Source organism: Eutrigla gurnardus (assembly GCF_963514095.1).
Source record: "Eutrigla gurnardus genome assembly, chromosome: 18".
Classification (NCBI taxonomy): Eukaryota; Metazoa; Chordata; class Actinopteri; order Perciformes; family Triglidae; genus Eutrigla; species Eutrigla gurnardus.
In genome coordinates, this window is record NC_139929.1 from 3,191,653 (window position 1) to 3,209,557 (window position 17,905).

General features: G+C 44.2%; 2 protein-coding genes across 3 annotated transcripts; one reads left to right on the forward strand and one right to left on the reverse strand.

The window, feature by feature from the left end:
- Positions 1 to 1,388: 1,388 nt before the first annotated feature.
- On the forward strand, positions 1,389 to 11,589 carry mybl1 (v-myb avian myeloblastosis viral oncogene homolog-like 1). Of its 2 annotated transcripts, XM_084034294.1 has the most exons (16): positions 1,389 to 1,768; positions 3,946 to 4,045; positions 4,160 to 4,231; positions 4,442 to 4,534; positions 5,050 to 5,270; positions 5,350 to 5,551; positions 5,643 to 5,717; positions 5,995 to 6,105; positions 6,802 to 7,035; positions 7,115 to 7,444; positions 7,555 to 7,694; positions 7,852 to 7,966; positions 8,046 to 8,162; positions 8,254 to 8,358; positions 8,549 to 8,740; positions 8,984 to 11,589. In XM_084034294.1, exons 1-16 carry the CDS (start codon positions 1,746 to 1,748, stop codon positions 9,107 to 9,109), a joined length of 2,256 nt encoding a protein of 751 aa, XP_083890420.1. In that variant the 5' UTR covers positions 1,389 to 1,745; the 3' UTR covers positions 9,110 to 11,589. The 2 variants fall into 2 exon arrangements, with proteins under 2 accessions (XP_083890420.1, XP_083890421.1); XM_084034295.1 differs by lacking the exon at positions 5,995 to 6,105.
- Positions 11,590 to 13,219: 1,630 nt separating this feature from the next.
- Positions 13,220 to 17,401, reverse strand: LOC311028767 (uncharacterized protein). Its single transcript, XM_084033530.1, has 5 exons — positions 17,242 to 17,401; positions 16,966 to 16,997; positions 16,324 to 16,491; positions 15,344 to 15,429; positions 13,220 to 14,527 (listed from the first exon to the last, which is right to left on the reverse strand). The coding sequence occupies exons 1-5, from the start codon at positions 17,306 to 17,308 to the stop codon at positions 14,290 to 14,292; spliced, it is 591 nt and encodes a 196-aa protein (XP_083889656.1). The 5' UTR covers positions 17,309 to 17,401; the 3' UTR covers positions 13,220 to 14,289.
- Between the last annotated feature and the right edge of the window lie 504 nt (positions 17,402 to 17,905).

Consider the following 17,905-nt stretch of genomic DNA (forward strand, 5'->3'; position numbering starts at 1 on the left):
GCATAAATAAAAACAATTAAAATACACAAGGGCCATCTAGACCTCCAGATGGGATAATGATATAGAACCCATAAAATGCCCTGTGTCTACATTAATTTGAAGGGATATAGTAGTTGGTGGTGAATTTTTGCTTTTATTTTTAAAGACATAGTCGGTCATTTCCGGTCTTGTTGCGGTTGCCTTAACACACCTACTTTTAGACTCATGAATGACAACATTAAGAAGTCAAACAGAGTTAAACAGTCATCCGTCGTGTGATGAGTCATCTACAAGTAGAAAAGCAAACTGCCTTTATCCTATTTTTATATCATACAAATAGATTAATTAAATTAGAACTGGGAATGATACCTAATATTAGAATAATGGATGAATTACGAATGGCACGTTTGATATCATACCTCAGAATTATCATTATCATGACAAATAATATGTGCTTACATATAGTCTATAACTCTGTTTAGTACTATTTGTGGTCAAAAACCATACAGACGCATTGCACCACTTATCCCATTAACACGACTGTGTCTTCTGTCATCTACCTGCTTGGAGTTAATAGTTTGCACACAAATAAAAACCAGAGATGTTGGGATGAATCAAAAATAATTAAAAATAAACATATTGACTACATGTAACATACGAAAAAATGTATTTGGCTTCATAAATAGTCATTTTGGCTTTATATGCATACAAGGTTTGTCCACATGGTGTCAGCAAAGCACAATTTAAAGGAGCTGCTGAGTGTAACTGCGAATATGCAAGAGCTGTCTGTCAAAGCGAAAGATTGCGTTCATTGTGTGCAATTAAGATAATTATGTGTGTTAGTATATATTTTTTATGCCAATGGCGCGAATCTCGAATATGATACAATTATTATGTGAATCGTCGACATAATTTCTGCATGACAGGGAAGTCAAATTATGTACAATAATAGTGGTTCAAAGGCTTCACAGTGCATGTGAATTATTGATTATTAAGATTAACATAAAATAACATCAGTAATGTAGTTTAGAAGGATCACAGTGGAGATTGGTTGACTGCAGTGAAATTGTGGTGCTGTGGGAACCCCCTGAAACCCCCTGAAACCCCCCTGAAGGGCCCCGAATGTCCCCGCATCCCATGTTGCACCGCCGCCTTAATGAAAAGATCCTTTCTTGCCACAGAAGGTGACAGTACAGTTGTCTAATTTAACGCCCGCCTCCCATCCGCCTCTCAACCAATCACACGCGAGCACTCCTCGTTTGTTGCCCAATCGCGTTCGAGCACCGTCTCCTTTCTTTTCGCAGCCCACATTTCTGACCAATCAGCGACGAGGCCGCCTGCGCAGAGGGGCTGGGCGCGAGAATCGGCGGGATGGACAAAAAAAAATAGAAAATCATAACGCCAAAACAGAAGTGCGGACTAACGAGTGACATAGAAACAGCCCGGACAGCGAGTAATGGACGTAACGCGTTAGTCTCTCCTGCTTAATGTCGTCTTTATGTGTTTAGATTTATTTATACAACAGGAAGAAGACCGTTTTAAAGATGTTACCGACGGCGACATAGGCTTTTTCAAACGGAGCGTAAATGTCACCGGACTCGTTTACGTGAAGTTAGCTTAACCGGCTAGCCGAATAACCCGCAGCGGAGAACGTGCGATGACTTTACGGCGATTTCTATGGATAAACATCTACTAACGGGGCATTTTAGACAGCTGCCAAACCACAGGTTCGTCTCCGAGAAGGTCAAATCACCCAAGCGACTGTCATGGACAACGTGAAAGCACGCAGGTGAGTGGCAGCAAAACTGGCAACACAAGCCCACCCATCTCTCATACAGATAACATGAAAATGGGGGTTTTATTTTCACACTGCAGGGTTTCTCTTTTACTGCATAAACTCCACTGCACCTGCACAGTTTTACAGTAATAAAGTATATGAGTGGTAACGTTAACAGATAATGTTACCACTAATAGTCTTCTAATATTTTAATTTAAAATATATACGACATACTATGTTAATAGCTGTTAGAGTGCATGATATTGTTATATGCATGGGAGGCCCTCAGGCCATTGTCAAACAGCACTTATGCAACTGCAGCATCCTTAGAAACACAATGAAAGTCAGTAAGATTAGTTGCAAAAACATAAAAAAAAAAACAGATAATATTCTTTATCAAAAGATAAAAAGCACTTTTAAAACACACACACATCAGATACAATTTTTTAAAATAATTTGTATTTTTATTTAGATTAAAAAAGTGCATATTTATTTTATTTTTTGTGTCAAAAAGTACCTGTTGGTACTTGATAAGTTATACTGGCCTGTTAGATTATATTGACGTTTATTTACATTTAACGATTACATGAAAAGATGATTCTTCATTCAACATAATAACCGCCACCGATTCTGATAATTAAGGAATTATTTTAGTAATTTATTGAGGAAACATTTGCTGATTTATCTAATTGTAAAATACATATTTGGGTTTCTGGGTAGAAGAAAACAAGCTATTTTAAGATGTGATATATTGAACTAACTGCTGAGTTGTTTATATCTGATCCCCACTCACCAGCCCCTCCCCTTCCTTGTGTTCCCCATCTGGAAAGAGATGGGCGGCTCTTTCCTCTCACAATTAGAAAAATCTTAGAGGTTTGACCTTCGGGAATACAAATTGTGTATTTTACAATCCTATGAACTGTGACTGACGATGTATTAATAATGCAACAATCCCTGACGGCTAATGTTTTACTGCTACTGAGTCGAGACGTTGTACAGTCTTTTTTTTTTTTTTTACTTTTTGAACAACTGGACCGTTAGGACCATTCCCCTGACCACACCCCGGCGCACCGCCTCCTCCATCTCAATGACACACACACTCACACACCTCCTTGAGGTGAAAGAGCCTGTTGATGTGGGATCGCCTCTTTCCTCCAGTCCCCTTACTCCCCTCCTTCCTGTTGGGTCGAGACTCAATCCCACACTTCTCTTTTGCTCTGCTGAGGGAATCGGGGCTACGCCAAAAAATTAACTTGCCATGTTCAGGAGTCCACACTGAAGACTTTCTCCTTACACACCTGATACGAGACCTCCTTTTGTACATGGTTAAGTGCATGTCTGATTCAGAGGTCCGCCGTGTAGCAACAACTCCCAGGAACAGAGTTCATTAAACTTCTTCTCTCGCCTCCACAAAGCAAGTGTTGCCCAGCAGCAGGTTTTTATGGCGACAGAAGAACGGCGCTACCTGCCAACTTCTTGCGTCAGACGAGAGGAATTTCGTGTTCTTGTATGCAGTCATGCCTTGTTCCTTTTCCTTTTTTTTATTCTGATTCTATAAAGTGAAAGCTTTGTTGTGCTCTTATGGTGTTTTTTCATGTCACTTTTATTCAATCCATCACAAAACATTATGTATTTATTCATCTTATGTGCTTATTTATGTTTTAATTGCATCAGCACAGGGTGTTATAGACTACTCACTACATTTTGTCGTGAATTTATAATATTTACAATATTTTGTTTACAAACATTTGTACTTGATGGAATAATTGAAAGACTTTTGCAAACCACAATGTTTCTGTGTTTCCTTTTTCCTGCTGTCCTGCTTGTTTTTAGAGCAGCGCTCAACCACAACCTGTGAATTTACTGAGATTATAATTTGCTTGTTGCTAATACTGGTTGATTAGTTAAGACCACTTCTTACACCTTTCTCTCCTACTCTCCTTTACATCGAGAGTTTGTGCAATGGCGAAGGATATCCTTTTCAAGCAGGCAGCTTTGCACGTTTGCATGAGCATATATTTTTATGACTAATCTTGGTATAACTTAGCATTGGGTATTGATAGAAACTAAGATACTAACACCATTTCCATGCACTACCATATTCATATCACTACTCCTGCCTATTGTCTCAGGCTTACTAATAAAATATGCTCTTCTACTCCCCTTCCATATTTGCTGTGTATTTTTAGCACCGATGAGGATGAAGAGCTACACTCCACAGACCAAGAGAGTAAAGAGAAGAGCAAAGATAAAAAGCCCCTGTGCAAAGTGAAGTGGTCTCGAGATGAGGTGAGTTTATCATCGTACTCCACCTATCACCTTCTAGATGCTGTTATTTATTTATTTTATTCATGTGGATGACTGAAGTTCTTAAGGAGGTCTCTTTTTGTTTCTCTCTTCCAGGATGAAAAGCTGAAAAAACTCGTGGAGCAGCACGGAACCGACTCCTGGAAACTAATCGCTAACTTTTTTCCGGTAAGTGTGTAATGCAATGTGTCTCAATATCGAGGGTGTTGTCTTCAATCCGAACCATTTAGTAATCGTACATCATTCCTGATTGGATGTTTTTTAACACTGATGGCGAGTCATTGATATTGAGAATCATGTACAGCTGTCAGGTGTAGATGTGACCGTGAGGTTAGCGGCGTGGCGTAATGAGGTGTTTGGTTGTGGCTCTTGTCACAGGGGAGGACAGATGGCCAGTGTCAGCACCGCTGGCAGAAGGTGCTCAACCCCGAGCTGGTGAAAGGACCCTGGACAAAAGAGGAGGATCAAAAGGTAAGAGGAGCTGGGAGTTTCCTGTGCGTGAATATAGAGCGGGATGGTTGAATTTGTAAATAATAGGGGGGGGGGGAGACAGACGGAAGCTGTGAGGATCCTGGCAATATGCAATGTGTTTTTTACCTTCAGACTAACAGGGCTGAATGCTCCACTATGTCATCCCTAATAATAAAACGCAGACTTTCCAAGTCACCAGTTCAGAGCCAGCCCTTCTTTGTACAGGGTGACGCTGTAAGATGAATAATGCATTCCTTAAATGGATCATCACTTCTCAAGAATGGCATCTCATTCCTCCAAAACCTCCGAAAACAATCTGTGCTGCCAACGATGACATCACAACATTTTTCAGCCCTGACGGAAGCAGTCAAACATGCTGCTGCCGCCGCAGTCAACGCTCTCTTAGCACTGTCGCCTCCGTCCTTTCGTACAATAGAAACATGACAGATCGTTTTGTGATTTTCTAAATAAAGACAACCATCTAAATCTCTCTCCTTTTGATGATATTCGTGCAGGTTATTGATCTGGTACACAAGTACGGCCCCAAGCGTTGGTCTGTGATCGCCAAGCACCTCCAGGGGAGGATCGGGAAGCAGTGTCGCGAACGCTGGCACAACCACCTCAACCCGGAGGTGAAGAAGTCTTCGTGGACCCAGGAAGAGGACCGAATCATCTATGAGGCCCACAAACGCCTCGGCAACCGCTGGGCAGAGATCTCCAAGCTTCTTCCTGGACGGTTAGATCATCTTCCGCACACTCGACTTCGAGTCATGCCATATATATATATATAGATTATTAACCTTCTCCCTCAACAGGACGGACAACTCCATCAAGAACCACTGGAACTCCACCATGAGGAGGAAGGTGGAGCATGAGGGGTATCTGCAAGACGGCAGCAAGAGTTTCGCCTCCTCTCATGCTGCAGGGAAGAGACGCCATCACAGGCTGTGTCCTCCCACCCCCACCGAGCCTCAGCACTGTGACGGCAGCCCCCTCCCTGTACCAGGACCCAACCAGGTCAGCTTCCCTTCTAGACTCCACTTTATTACCTTTTGTTTGTTGTCTTTTTACAGATTTTCATGTCCGTATGATGATTTGTATTTTTTAGATGGGGGGCTATCCTTATGATTCTCACAGTAGACACCTGATGGATGGTCTTCCTGATCATTCTGGCTTCCTATCGGTGAGACTTTGTTGTGTTTCTTCTGCATGCTTGTAGGGAAAAATACCTGTCACTCTCTTTTATTTTCTGGACTGCAATTATCTTTGTGATTCGCTAACTCCGGACTTCAAATAATCACTTGAACGTCCTGTTATTTTCACCTAACATTCAAAGTCTCAGATGCTCCCGTAAATGTTTTGTGTGTTGTGTTTTTTATGTCTGGTTTTTCTTAACTTCTTCCTTTTTTTCCTCCTGTCCTCCTCGACCTCTCTCCTCCCCTGACGTTTGTTTATTCCAGCCATCCTGCCTGGATGATCCTGACAGAGAGCAAAGAATTAAGGAGCTTGAGCTGCTGCTTATGTCAGCAGAGAATGAAGTCCAACGACAAGTGCAGTGCAGAGGTCCACGTGTAAGAACACACTCCGGATGTGTGTTTGCATAGCCAGCATAGCCTGTGTGTGTTTGTAGCTAACATACGCTGTAAAAAGTCATTATTTCATATTAGATGTGCTATCTGATAAAACATTGAGTCTTAAAATTCAAATCAAAGTGAGACGAAGAGAGAATATTATGGATTTTCTACACCTTACACTCTAACACTCTAAATAGAAAATTCTCCAATTCTCCTCCGTTGACTTTTCCTTGCATTAAGGAAAAGAAGATTTTTAAGACTTGAGACTCCATGGACTTTTTGCAGTGTATACATGTGAAAACGAGACTGGCACACATGTATGCGTGCCTGATTTGTAGTAGTGTTGCTATAGTAACTACCTTCCCCATCTCGCTACTCATTCAGACTGGCCTGAAGCTGCTGTGCTTGGTAGCCGCCCTACATCCCCCCCCCCATCCCCCCTCCATACATTACCATGAACCTGCTCCATCATCCCCTCTAGTCCTCCTCACCTCCATGCCCTCGCTCAGCCAGCAGTTTGAGCCAAGCACCTTCCTCCGTCTCTCCTCTTCCTGTTCTGTCTCCTCCCCAACGCTGTTTTCACATTGAACTCACTCCATCCGTGTAAATGTTGAACGGTCGAGCTGTCGCCAGGGTTTTTCCTCGTCTCAGATGAAAACTGATCAGCGTTCTGTCACCCTGCCCCCTCCCCAGAGTTTGGAGCAGTACTCGGCCTGGTCCGACAGTTTGTCAGATGACACACAAACTCCAAGTAGCAGCAGCCTGGAGGAGGCAAAAAGGCCGTGGAGGGGGCCTGAGATCCCCCAAGGACCTCCACCACAGCTTCCTGTCTCGCCCAGCAAGTTCCTGTCCGTAGAGGCCAGCACTGTGCTCTCTACCCTGCAGACCATACCGGAGTTTGCAGAAACCATGGAGCTCATTGACTCGGTGAGTAACACGGCAACGCGTGTATGCTGGCATGAATTTGTCAAACCAAAGGTCTGGGTGTGTTAAAGATCCCCTGTAGATGTGTTTCGCTCTGCAGGACCCCGTGGCGTGGAGCGACGTGGCCGCTTTCGACCTGTCGGAGACGGCGACGCCGCCCCGGCACAACCAGGCCGGCTACGCCACTCTGCTGCAAGACAGGACGATCGACAGCTCCATGGGTTTCACAGTCACCTCCTTGACTCCTCTCAACTCGTCGAAACCCACGCAGGCATCCGCTGGGAGGAAGGCGAGAAGAGACCGGGGGGAAGCGTCTCCTCTGTGCGACAGGACCTGCTCCTCCCTTTTGGAAAATATCTCCAATTCTCCCAAGAAAACGCCCACAAAGTCACAGCCGTTCACCCCGTCACGAGTAAATTAACCCTTTTTTTTATATCTCCACCTCAACTGGCTTCTTTAGCCTTGAATTCAAGGTTGCATGAGTGATGTTGCTGATACGACTTGTCTGTTTCTTTCCCAAAGTTCTGCAACATATCGGGGGCGGAGCATCTGAATCTGGATAATCCCAACCTCACCTCGACGCCTGTGTGCGGCCAACGGTGTCTCCTCAACACGCCGCTGCAAAAAGAGACGACGCCGAAGCACCAGAAAGAGAACGACGGGTAAATAAATATGCAACAAATAATACATCCTACAAGCTGTCATAAAAGATCCAGAAGCTTTCTATGCTTTTGTGGGAATTTTCCACAACAAATCTTTATTTAATCAGGCTGTAAGGACGAGAGTACTCAGTGTGTAATCTCTGTCAATTCTTTCTAGTTTGAGGACCCCGAAATACCGTAAAACTGTCATGATTTCAACCCCGAGGACACCGACTCCCTTCAAAAACGCTTTGGCCGCCCAGGAGAAAATGCACGGGCCACTGAAGATGGAGGTAAGAAGTCAAATGTGTGTTTTACCTGCATCATGTGGAGTATGTGCTTCTATTTATGTGTGCGTTTGGTGTTTTTCAGCCACAGCCGTTGGCATTTCTAGAGGAAGACATTCGAGAAGTTCTGAAGCAGGAGACCGGAGCGGACATCTTTAACAGAGCAGACGTCCAGTCGGACCACAGAGCCTGGAAGCATAATGTATGTAGCACGTTCTTCCATATGCTTTTTTCTGAGCTCTTCTCTCGACAGAACTATAGCATTTACTGTATGTTCTTCCTTTTGATTCCAGATCGATGGCCCAGCCAGAAAGGTGCGCAAGTCTCTTGTGCTGGATCCTTGGGAGAAAGACTGCCTGAGCGTCCAGCCTTTCCACGAGCAGCTCAACAACGCACAAGTAAGTCACAGTACGGTTTAGAAATCCCTGTAGCTGGATCAGAAATCTAAATATTTACACAGTGTCTAGCGATAGTGAGGTGTGGTTTGTTCCCGGAAACTCCCCATGTGTGATAGTGTATCAGAGCATCTGGATAGATAAACGATTACGTCACTAAATGCTACTTTACTCCCGTTCATGGATTATAAAGGTGCCAGATGAAAGCATGCTGACGGGCTCTTTGCTCGTCACCCCGATCCACGAGGAAGAGGAGTGCCGCCGTTCTTTGACCTCCGGGCTGGAGGAGCCCTCGTTGGTCCCCGTGCACCCCCATCGCTTCAGCAGCCCCCGGATGAAGAAGCTCCTCGCCTCCAACAAAGCACCAAAACACGGCGCTTTACAGGTACGTAACGAGTAGATTAAATAAAAACACTGAGTCTCTGTTACATATTACAAACCTAGTATCCCTGGGAAAACTCAGGTAAAACAAGTGCAACAAGTGTTTTTATTATACGTTGCCATGTATTGTCACGTTCTTGGCCCAGTCTCCCTCGAAAAAAGAGATTTCAATCTCACTTCCTGGTAAAATAAAGGTTAATTTAAATAATAAAAGCTGTGTTGGTGATGGTCGTGGTCTTCTCTGCAGGTGAGCGAGTGGGAGGCGGTGGTTTACGGGAAGACGGAGGACCAGCTGATCATGACAGAACAGGCCCGGCAGTACCTGAACCCCTACACGTCGTCTGGCTCTACCTCCAGGGCCCTTGTGCTTTAAAGCTGCCCCCCCCTCCTCCTCGCTGAACAGGCAACTACACTACTACACCCGTCCCAACAACTAAAACCTCCACTGAATCCTGTAAGAGACAATCCAGTGAAGACAAATGATTTTTATTTCGAAGCAGAGATGCACTGCCACAGACAGGCACGCTAGTGTTTCAACACATCACTGCCCAAGTAGTTTCCTGTTATAGATGTTTGAAAACACACAACCTGGCAACGTAAGCAGTTTTGTACAGATATATTAAAAAAAAAGGCTAGAATTTCTTCCTGCACTAGTCGGTAATGTTGAAACCACCTGCACATATAGGCTGTAGAAATAGAGTTTATTACTAGCAGCGGCTGCTTCTTGAGTTTTATATCGTTAATATATTGTTTTAAATGACAAGAAAGACATTTTTTTTATAATGTAACGCTACTCATTGTGTATCTCCTCCAGCTTGTGTAGCTAAACTGCCCCCCGTCGCTGTTAGATATGAGAAAAACCACCAACATGCAGCTTTTTTTATTGACACCCATGTATTTTTTACACGTCATACAGTCACAGAATATAATGTTAACCATTTGAATTTAGAGAAAAATGCAGTTGCGTGGTTTTTGAGATGGCAGCGTTACATTGCGTTTCCACGGTGATGTGAAGTTTTTTCTAGAGGATGAAACTGTCAGTATTGCACTACTGAGTGGATTTCACTGCCGAGTAAAGAAGCAGTGGTTTTAAGGGCAAACTGGATAGCACTTGTGATGGTATCTTTTATTTTTTTTAACAACACGTTTCCTTTCCAAGGCCATAGTGTCTGTCGAGACATCGGTTGAATGTATTTCATTGCAATGTACATGTTTTAAGAACCTCAAAAGAAAAATGAAAGGGTACCTTTTTAATGTTTATTTCTGTTTTTATTTATTATCTGACAGCGCTAAAGCCTAGATATTAATATAAATCGGACACCGTGAGTTTTTAAGAAGTTTAACTTTGCTGACAAAACAGCCTAAAAAAAAAAACAAACCCTCTCTCGCTCTAAGTTCTCTCTGTAACACAAAATCATTGGTTTGATACTGAAGTTTTCATATCATCAGTGTTCTACGACAAGCATTTGGTTGAGAAGGATTTACTCTTTATGAAGGCTGTAGGTTTTATTTATTTAATGTCTACTAATTTATTTATTTCTAAAAAAAAAAAAAATCATTTAAGAGAAATTATTAAAGAATTTTATTGGATTTTTTTTTTTTTTTTTTTTTGTCTTTCAAAAGCAGGATTGGGCTACCATTTAGTTTCATTACTCCGAGTTAGAAGAACATGCACTGCCACTAATTCACCATTAATCTCTTTTCCCCGATCAGACGAGATCTAGCAAATAATCATTGCATAGCTGTATCTGTCATCTTTTAACATGTAGATGGAAACATTTTCCTTTCTTTTTTATTAAATTGTGGTAGCAGGACTCCTTCTCCGACCTCTAATCATAGACAAATTGCACTTTTTTTACTCATCACTTCATTTTAAATGTTCATTCTGATGATGTAGCTCTCGTCCTTGTTTTTATTTGTTTTTTTGGGGGGGTTGGGGGGTGTGAGACTGTTTTGTAATGAATGCTGACATTTTGATCCCGCTGCTTGATTTTTACCTGTTCTTTTCTCCCGTTCTGCTGCATAAATACACTACGTTGAGTCGCGTAACGCTTTTTAGACGGATTCTCTGAGCAAAAACAACAAAAAAAGACTGTCCTATTACGACAAGATCCTCAAGTGGTCCCTGCAGCAGCAGCCACGTATCCTGCTGACATGCCCTTGAGCAAGAGCCCAAACCTGCTCGCTCATTATTTGCCCCTCAGCGTGGGAAGAAAATGCAATGTAAGAAAGGAAGAAATGTACTGCTCCGTGCTTCCATGTTAACAAGAGGATGCACATCCTGAGACAAAAAAAAAAATCTATAATCTGCAGCTGCAAAAATGCTCTTTTTGTATTATCGGCATTAGCGGATCCAGTATTGGTTATAATCTGGATTATCCGGCGTTAAGCATTTGAGTGAGAATAAGAAGGGAATCTTGTCAGTGAGATCGAGTGGAAAGATCAGGAGTTTACAGCACACACTCCGAAACCCAGAGTAGACTAACATCCACGTTTTGTTTTTTTGGGGATCTGGTGGCTGAGATGTGTCTAATCTGTATATAATCGTGTCGTGTCCTGTTTGACTTGGTGTTTATTGTACATTCCATTTGTCCAAGTTGATACGTTTGTTCATTAACAACATTTGGCCGTGTGACATCATAGGTTTTTGAGGGAAATTGAGTACATGTGCAGGATAGTAGCGGCTGTTATACACTACTGTAGTTTCGCACGAGCAATACACAAGACATCCGCTTTAATGTCACTTTTGTAGCATTTTCAGTTGAAGTCATAACCGAGGTACCGTAGGAAAAAAAAACCTGCCGACTGTCTTTGTAACCGTGTACTTGATTATGAAAAATAAATGCGTATGTTGCATGACATCTGTGGCATTCTGAATTTCTCTACACTTACAAATTAGTATAGGTTACATGGCGTTTCGCCCCCTAATAAAGATTTCTCCTGATCCGTTTAGTTTCTGTGACATCCTCACAGCAGGGCCGACAACCTTCTGACCGGCTGCCAAAAAACATACTCCTCAAAATCCAGATATCCTGCTTTAAATGTTATATAATCTCCTTCCTCCCAGGTGGAGTTGACATGCAGGTGTTTGCTTTGTGTGACGACCGATAGAGTGGTTTAAGCTGCCCCCCCTCCCTCCCTGTCATCATGTGTGTGTGTGTGTGTTGGGATGCTGTCAACTTGGCCTGGGGTCCAGGGACACGAGCCCCCCTCCACCAGAACAAGAGGCCTCTCCACAGGGTCAGCTGCTGGCCCTAAAGGGGCCCACTCACCCATGACTTAATGCCCCCGGGCTTCTTTTGTCCTCGGGGCTGTTGGTTTTTTTACAGGCCCATTCACTCCATTTCTGGAGGGGAGGGGGGGGCAAAAGGGACGTGACGACTTGCCTTATGCTGGAGGAGCACACACGCACACAAACAATGCACACGCACATCAACACACGGGCGCCGCATGCACGCCATGTCCACTACATCAATCTGTCCTCCCTCCGCTCTCGTCCTCCTACAAGAGGCTCTTTTGTTCTCCGGTGACCCCCCCACTCGAGGTTGAAAGATGTCAGCGACCTTTTTGCCACTTAATTGGTTATTGGCGGCGGCGAACCCATCCACCTGATGCTTCGTGCATGTTTCAGGGTCGACGCCATTCTGAGATTTAAACTTGTTGACGTGCAGAACCTGTTTGAGCTCATATTGTGAGATTTATTAAAATGTATATTTTCCACCTTTTTATCCACATGTGCTGATTAAAAACCCGACACGCCATAGTCCCAGCATGCATCTGTGCTCACCTGCAGTCCAGGTCCGGGTCCCCCTGTAGTCCCGGTCCTGGACTCGGTCTAAAGTAATGTTAATATTCATGTCCACCTTGTGCACTGAAGACATGAAACAGAGCCTGCAGGCGTCCGAGCAAACCTCGGAGCTGCACGCCCAGAAGCATGCAAACACACACACATTTGCACTGTTTGCCTTTGTGTACGCTAGACAGCAGATGGCAGCCCATTATTGGGCTGACAGAGCAGTCATCTGGCAGGCACCCTGTTACCCTCCCTCCCCCTCCCCCCCGCCATCCCCCCCATCCCCCCCGGAGAAACGCAGCACAACACAGCATGGGTAGATCACTTTTAGGCGGGAGAGTCCGTGTGTGTGTGTGTGTGTGTGTGTGTGTGTGTGTGTGTGTGTGTGTGTGTGTGTGTGTGTGTGTGTGTGTGTGTGTGTGTGTGTGTGTGTGTGTGTGTGTGTGTGTGTGTGTGTGTGTGTGTGTGTGTGTGTGTGTGTGTGTGTGTGTGTGTGTTAAAAGTGGACCCTGGCCTTTCCGCTCTATATAGGTCACTGTTTCCACTTGTGTGTGTCAGCTTGTGAGGGAGAAGAGAGCATGTTTTGAAGCCATAATGGAAAATGATGGCACCATAATGTGATTTTTTTTAATTAATTGTTATAAAGTAAGTACTAATCTAGCTCTTTTGGATTGTACAGATTATATCTCGTTAATGGAAGTGCACGTTATCTTGAAAATGTATTTGTAAACGTGCAATTTAATCCCTCTTATTAAAAGGTGGAGTCACAACCTCCCGACGAGCCGTAACCGGGGGAAACGCCAGCACAAATATTCCCATGAATCAGAGTTTACTGTCTCTCTTTGTAGCGTTTACATCCTCCCCTGTGCAAGACATGCCGCCCAAACACTGGCCCCAGAGTGACTGCCTCCTACAGCCTTCATCACAAAGGATTATACAACAGTGAATATTAAATGGCGGGGGGAGGGAGGAGGTGTGTTTCCCCCCACAGACGTCAAGGCCAAGGTTAGGGATTAGGTTTGGTCCTGGGGAAGGAGGTAATCTACAGCCCACCCTATGGAGACCCCGCTACGGGGACACGCTGGGAGGCACCGCCGACGAAGAAGGACTACATGCGACTTCTGAGAGCTGCTTGAGCGTTACCGGGGCAACCGGCACAATCCCTGGTCCTTTTGGCTGAAGGCTTTGAGCAGGCCTCAATCACACTTCCTTTCGCTTGAGAGAGTTTTTTTTTTCCCCCTCTCTGGCTGCGTTAAATAGGAGGGAGGCCCCGTGTGTTCAAAGGAGCAGGAGCTGTATGAGGTAATATACTGAGGCTGGTTTCCACTGGCTTTACTGGTTATATAATCATATTCATTAATACACAGTAAGCAGCACAAATACATGCATGCAGGAACAAAATGTGCACAAGCAATGGAAATTTCTCTTACATCATTAAAAAAAGGCTACATTTGATTTCCTACGTTTAACATATGATTGCAACGATATATTATATATTCAAAGCTGACGCCTGGCATTTGAAAACTGCTCAAACATGTTGCACCTCTGGACACGCCCCCTTTCGGTGATGTCACATCAGACACAGGCCGACCTCCTGTGTGACATCACCGCTGTGTTTCTAGAAATAGAGCCAGGAATACTTCGCTATGGAAGTGACTACAGGATGTTTAAGACTTTCACGTTTCAGGAGTTGCTCCGTTGACCCCGCCCCCCATCAAAGCGGACTCGGCTTAGCCCCCCGGGACAAAGACGAGGGCCTCTTAGTCGCCCTCGAAGGCCCCGTTGGTGGCGCCCTTGCATTCACTCTTTTTCCGGCACTTGGACAAGATCCTGTGGAGCAGGCTTGGGGATCTGTGCGTCTGAGGTTGGGAGGCCGCCGGCTGAGGCGGAGGGATCTGGGGCCTCCCCGCCGGGAACGGGCCCTCCATCTCACCTTGGCCCCCGTCCAGTCCACCTCCTCCTCCGCTCCCCCTCCTGAGTGCCTGCCGAATGTGTCCACTGGGGGACAAAGAGGAAATAACAAACACAAAGGCGCTGTTTATTCCTCATGACCCAAATTCCACCGCTAGCAGACAAGACAGGGAGCTGCACAGAGGGCTCAGTGTGGTGGAGGAGGTGGAGGAGGAGGAGGAGGTGGAGGAGGAGGTGCTGGAGTGTGTTTATGTGAGGTTCAGTGGCAGGATGTCAAAAATAAATGCCCTTTACTGTCAAATAAACTGCAAGAGAGAGAGAGAACCCTATCAAACAACTCCTGCTGAAACACTGAATGTAGAATTTATATGAACATTTTAAAAAGTTATTTAATATTCGATGATCGATCGTGAATATTCTCTTAAGATTTGGATTGAGCCGTCAAATATTTTCATATTCAAACGGAGGGGAAATACAGGATCTTTCCTTTCCCTCCTGCTCCCTTTTTAATGAGATGCTCCGCAGTGAGAGGGATTGACTAGATAGTGTGTGTGTGTGTGTGTGTGTGTGTGTGTGTGTGTGTGTGTGTGTGTGTGTGTGTGTGTGTGTGTGTGTGTGTGTGTGTGTGTGTGTGTGTGTGTGTGTGTGTGTGTGTGTGTGTACAGGGGGGTTAGTAATCAGTGTGCTTTGTCAACTAATGAGGGAAGAGAGGGGCCACCTGTTCAGGGGCCGCTGGGTGGAGGAGAGCAGTGGGATGGGATTTGGGGAAATGGGGAGGAGGAGGGGGAGGGGGGGTGTTGGAACAGCTGCTGGGTGCTGGTCGTGTGTGTGTGATGTTCATGCATGCACATATGGAAGGGGGACGTGTGTGTGTTGTTGTGATGCTGAGGTTTTTACACTCACTTCCCGTGGCGGCTGCGTACGCCGCCGTCGCAGGCCGAGCCTCTCAGAGGAAAACCCCGCCTCAGCAGTTTAGGAGGGAGATTCACCTGAGGAGGAAGAAAATAAAAATAAAATGTCAAAAATAATAAACCGTATACATCCTGTGGTATGTTCTTCTATTATAATAAACCGTATACATCCTGTGTTATCTTCTTTTATCTAGATACCACTTTGTTCATGTTAAATCACAGCAGGCGGCTCAAACTCTGATATTTTAAATGTGTCAAAATATGTAAATATTCCTGATGACATCACTGTGATATCATCACAAACGTAATAAAAGCCACTAACGTCCATTTCACTGTCCTTTCCCCCCCATGTTTTTATTCTGCATGTCATCTTTTTTGATTGTAAATGTTTTGTCCTTGAGTGCCAAGAAAGATGTCTTTAAATAAAATGTATTATTATTATAATTATGATATAACTCTTTTCACCAGCTGAGCAGTACTTTATATGCAAAAGTTGTAAAGATTCATGACTTAAGAGTCATATTTAGAAATACAATGCATGGAAAAACTGCACCCTAAGAGGGTTGAACAGTAAACAAAGTGCTGGGAAAGGTGGACTTCATACTCTTAAATGTGTAATGTATGACCTTTATTATCAACTCTTATTCTCGGTCTATTTTTGTTTTTATTTGTCTGCTTTTTGTTTCTTCTGTTTGTTTGTTTTTATTGTTGAAAAAACTGAGAAAAACCCATCAAATTCAAATGTAACCATCATTAAGTGCTGTTTATTTAGAGTTCACCAGCTGAGATGTAAGTATCTCAATTAAAACAACCAAAATAAGTTGATTTTGTCAGAAACTAATGTGTTGCTGATTATGTGTTCCTGTGGAGGAGCAGAGTCTGAGAGACCAGAAGGATCTGCCTGCTGACATTAAGTCCAGCAGAGTCCAGCAGAGTCCAGCACTGCAGCATTGCTGAGCACATCCAACCGACCTGGCTCAGCTCCACCACGCAGGAGGCGGGGAAGTATCCCTGCCGGCCGTCCTGCAGGCGCCCGTACCATCTCTCCGCCTCGCCTCTGGGCAGCACCAGGATGACGTCACCCACACACAGCTCCAGCTCGTCCGGCCAGTTGGGCCTGTAGTTGTGCACCACTACCATCTGGTGGACGGAAGGGAGAATTACAGCCTGACTGTTTTCACTTTGAATATTGTGTTTGTTTTTGATTTATTGCATTCCATGATTTTGTTTGTTTGTTGTTGTTTGTTGCACAGATTAATGTCTACGTTCTTCTCTGCTGCCTTCAGGTTCAAACTCAGGGAATACGGAGGATTACGCATCACGACTCGGGAGATGAACTGCTGTGCAGTGAAATAGAAACCCTAAATCTGAGTCTACTCTTCATCATCTGTTCCCTCCTAATTATGAAGAGGAGTTACACACATGATGGAGCAACAGGAAATTAACCGACTTAACATCACATCAATGTCAAAAACCCAAAGCAATCAATCTCCAGAGAGCTTAGAAGACTAAACAAACAACAACAAATAGGGTTTTGAATCATATTTCTGATGTTTAACGAACCCAATCATACATTTTTATTGATACATAGTTAAATAAATAAGGAGAACTTGCCTGTTCAGCGTCTCCTCTATATCGATACCTCCCTGTTAACCAATGAGTGGAAATGAATCAGCAAAAAAACAAAGATTGAGTTTTATATGCAGAAGAATTTCTTTGCATAAATGCATGAACATGAAAAGACGTCCTTCAGTAAATTAACTGTCCTCAGGGAGAGAAAACAAAATGATCAATCCCATTATTTATTAATCATCTGACATTGATACGTCACCTTGTCCTCACGAGCAATGAAATATAATGTCACACACACACTCACACACACACACTCACCTTGAGGAGCAAGGACAGTGGTGAAGACCTCAAAGTGCTCATTGCTGCGCATGTAGATACGCTGCATCTCCAGGATCTGATTGGGTTGTTTTCCTGCACGGCTAAAGCTCCTGCACTCTCCTGCACTAAACACAAGGCAGCGGACTGAACCACCGCAGCACCGACCGGAGCTGGGGGGAACACACACACACACACACACACACACACACACACACACAAGAGCATGTGCAGCACAAGGCATGAATGCAATCCAATTTTAGGGAAGAAAAAGTGCAATTATGACTCAAATTGTTGTTTTTCCCCTCATTTGTAATTAATTTTCACCAGATACAGAACATTCTATTGTATTTATATGTATTATATTCTATGATATCAGTTTTTTGGGGGATAGAAGGCTTCGTCCCAGAAGTTCCACTACCTCACATTCACACCGGGACCCCTATTGTTCTTCGGACCATCTGGTGAAGTTTTAAGAGCCGCTCGCGTTGACCTGGATGTGAATTCATCATTAACACCTCGTCAAGAGTGCTTGATTGATTCGGGGTTATTGACTGTGTCCCCGTTTTTTTTTTTTCCCCAGAGGCATGGCTGAGCAGGGACAAAGGTGGACGGGCTGAGGGACGGAGACTCGGACTGATCAACAGATGGCGGTCCCCTTGTCCCG

Excerpts from the sequence above, each read along its gene's own strand:
- mybl1 (XM_084034294.1), top strand. The coding sequence starts at position 1,746 with ATGGACAACGTGAAAGCACGCAG. Across the intron at positions 7,036-7,114 it reads CCATGGAGCTCATTGACTCG|ATGTGTTTCGCTCTGCAGGA; the intron begins GTGAGTAACACG and ends GATCCCCTGTAG. Across the intron at positions 7,967-8,045 it reads ACGGGCCACTGAAGATGGAG|CCACAGCCGTTGGCATTTCT; the intron begins GTAAGAAGTCAA and ends GGTGTTTTTCAG.
- LOC311028767 (XM_084033530.1), bottom strand. The coding sequence starts at position 17,308 with ATGCAGCGTATCTACATGCGCAGCAATGAGCACTTTGAGGTCTTCACC. Across the intron at positions 16,998-17,241 it reads CACTGTCCTTGCTCCTCAAG|GGAGGTATCGATATAGAGGA; the intron begins GTGAGTGTGTGT and ends ATTGGTTAACAG. Across the intron at positions 14,528-15,343 it reads GTACGCAGCCGCCACGGGAA|TGGACACATTCGGCAGGCAC; the intron begins GTGAGTGTAAAA and ends TTTGTCCCCCAG.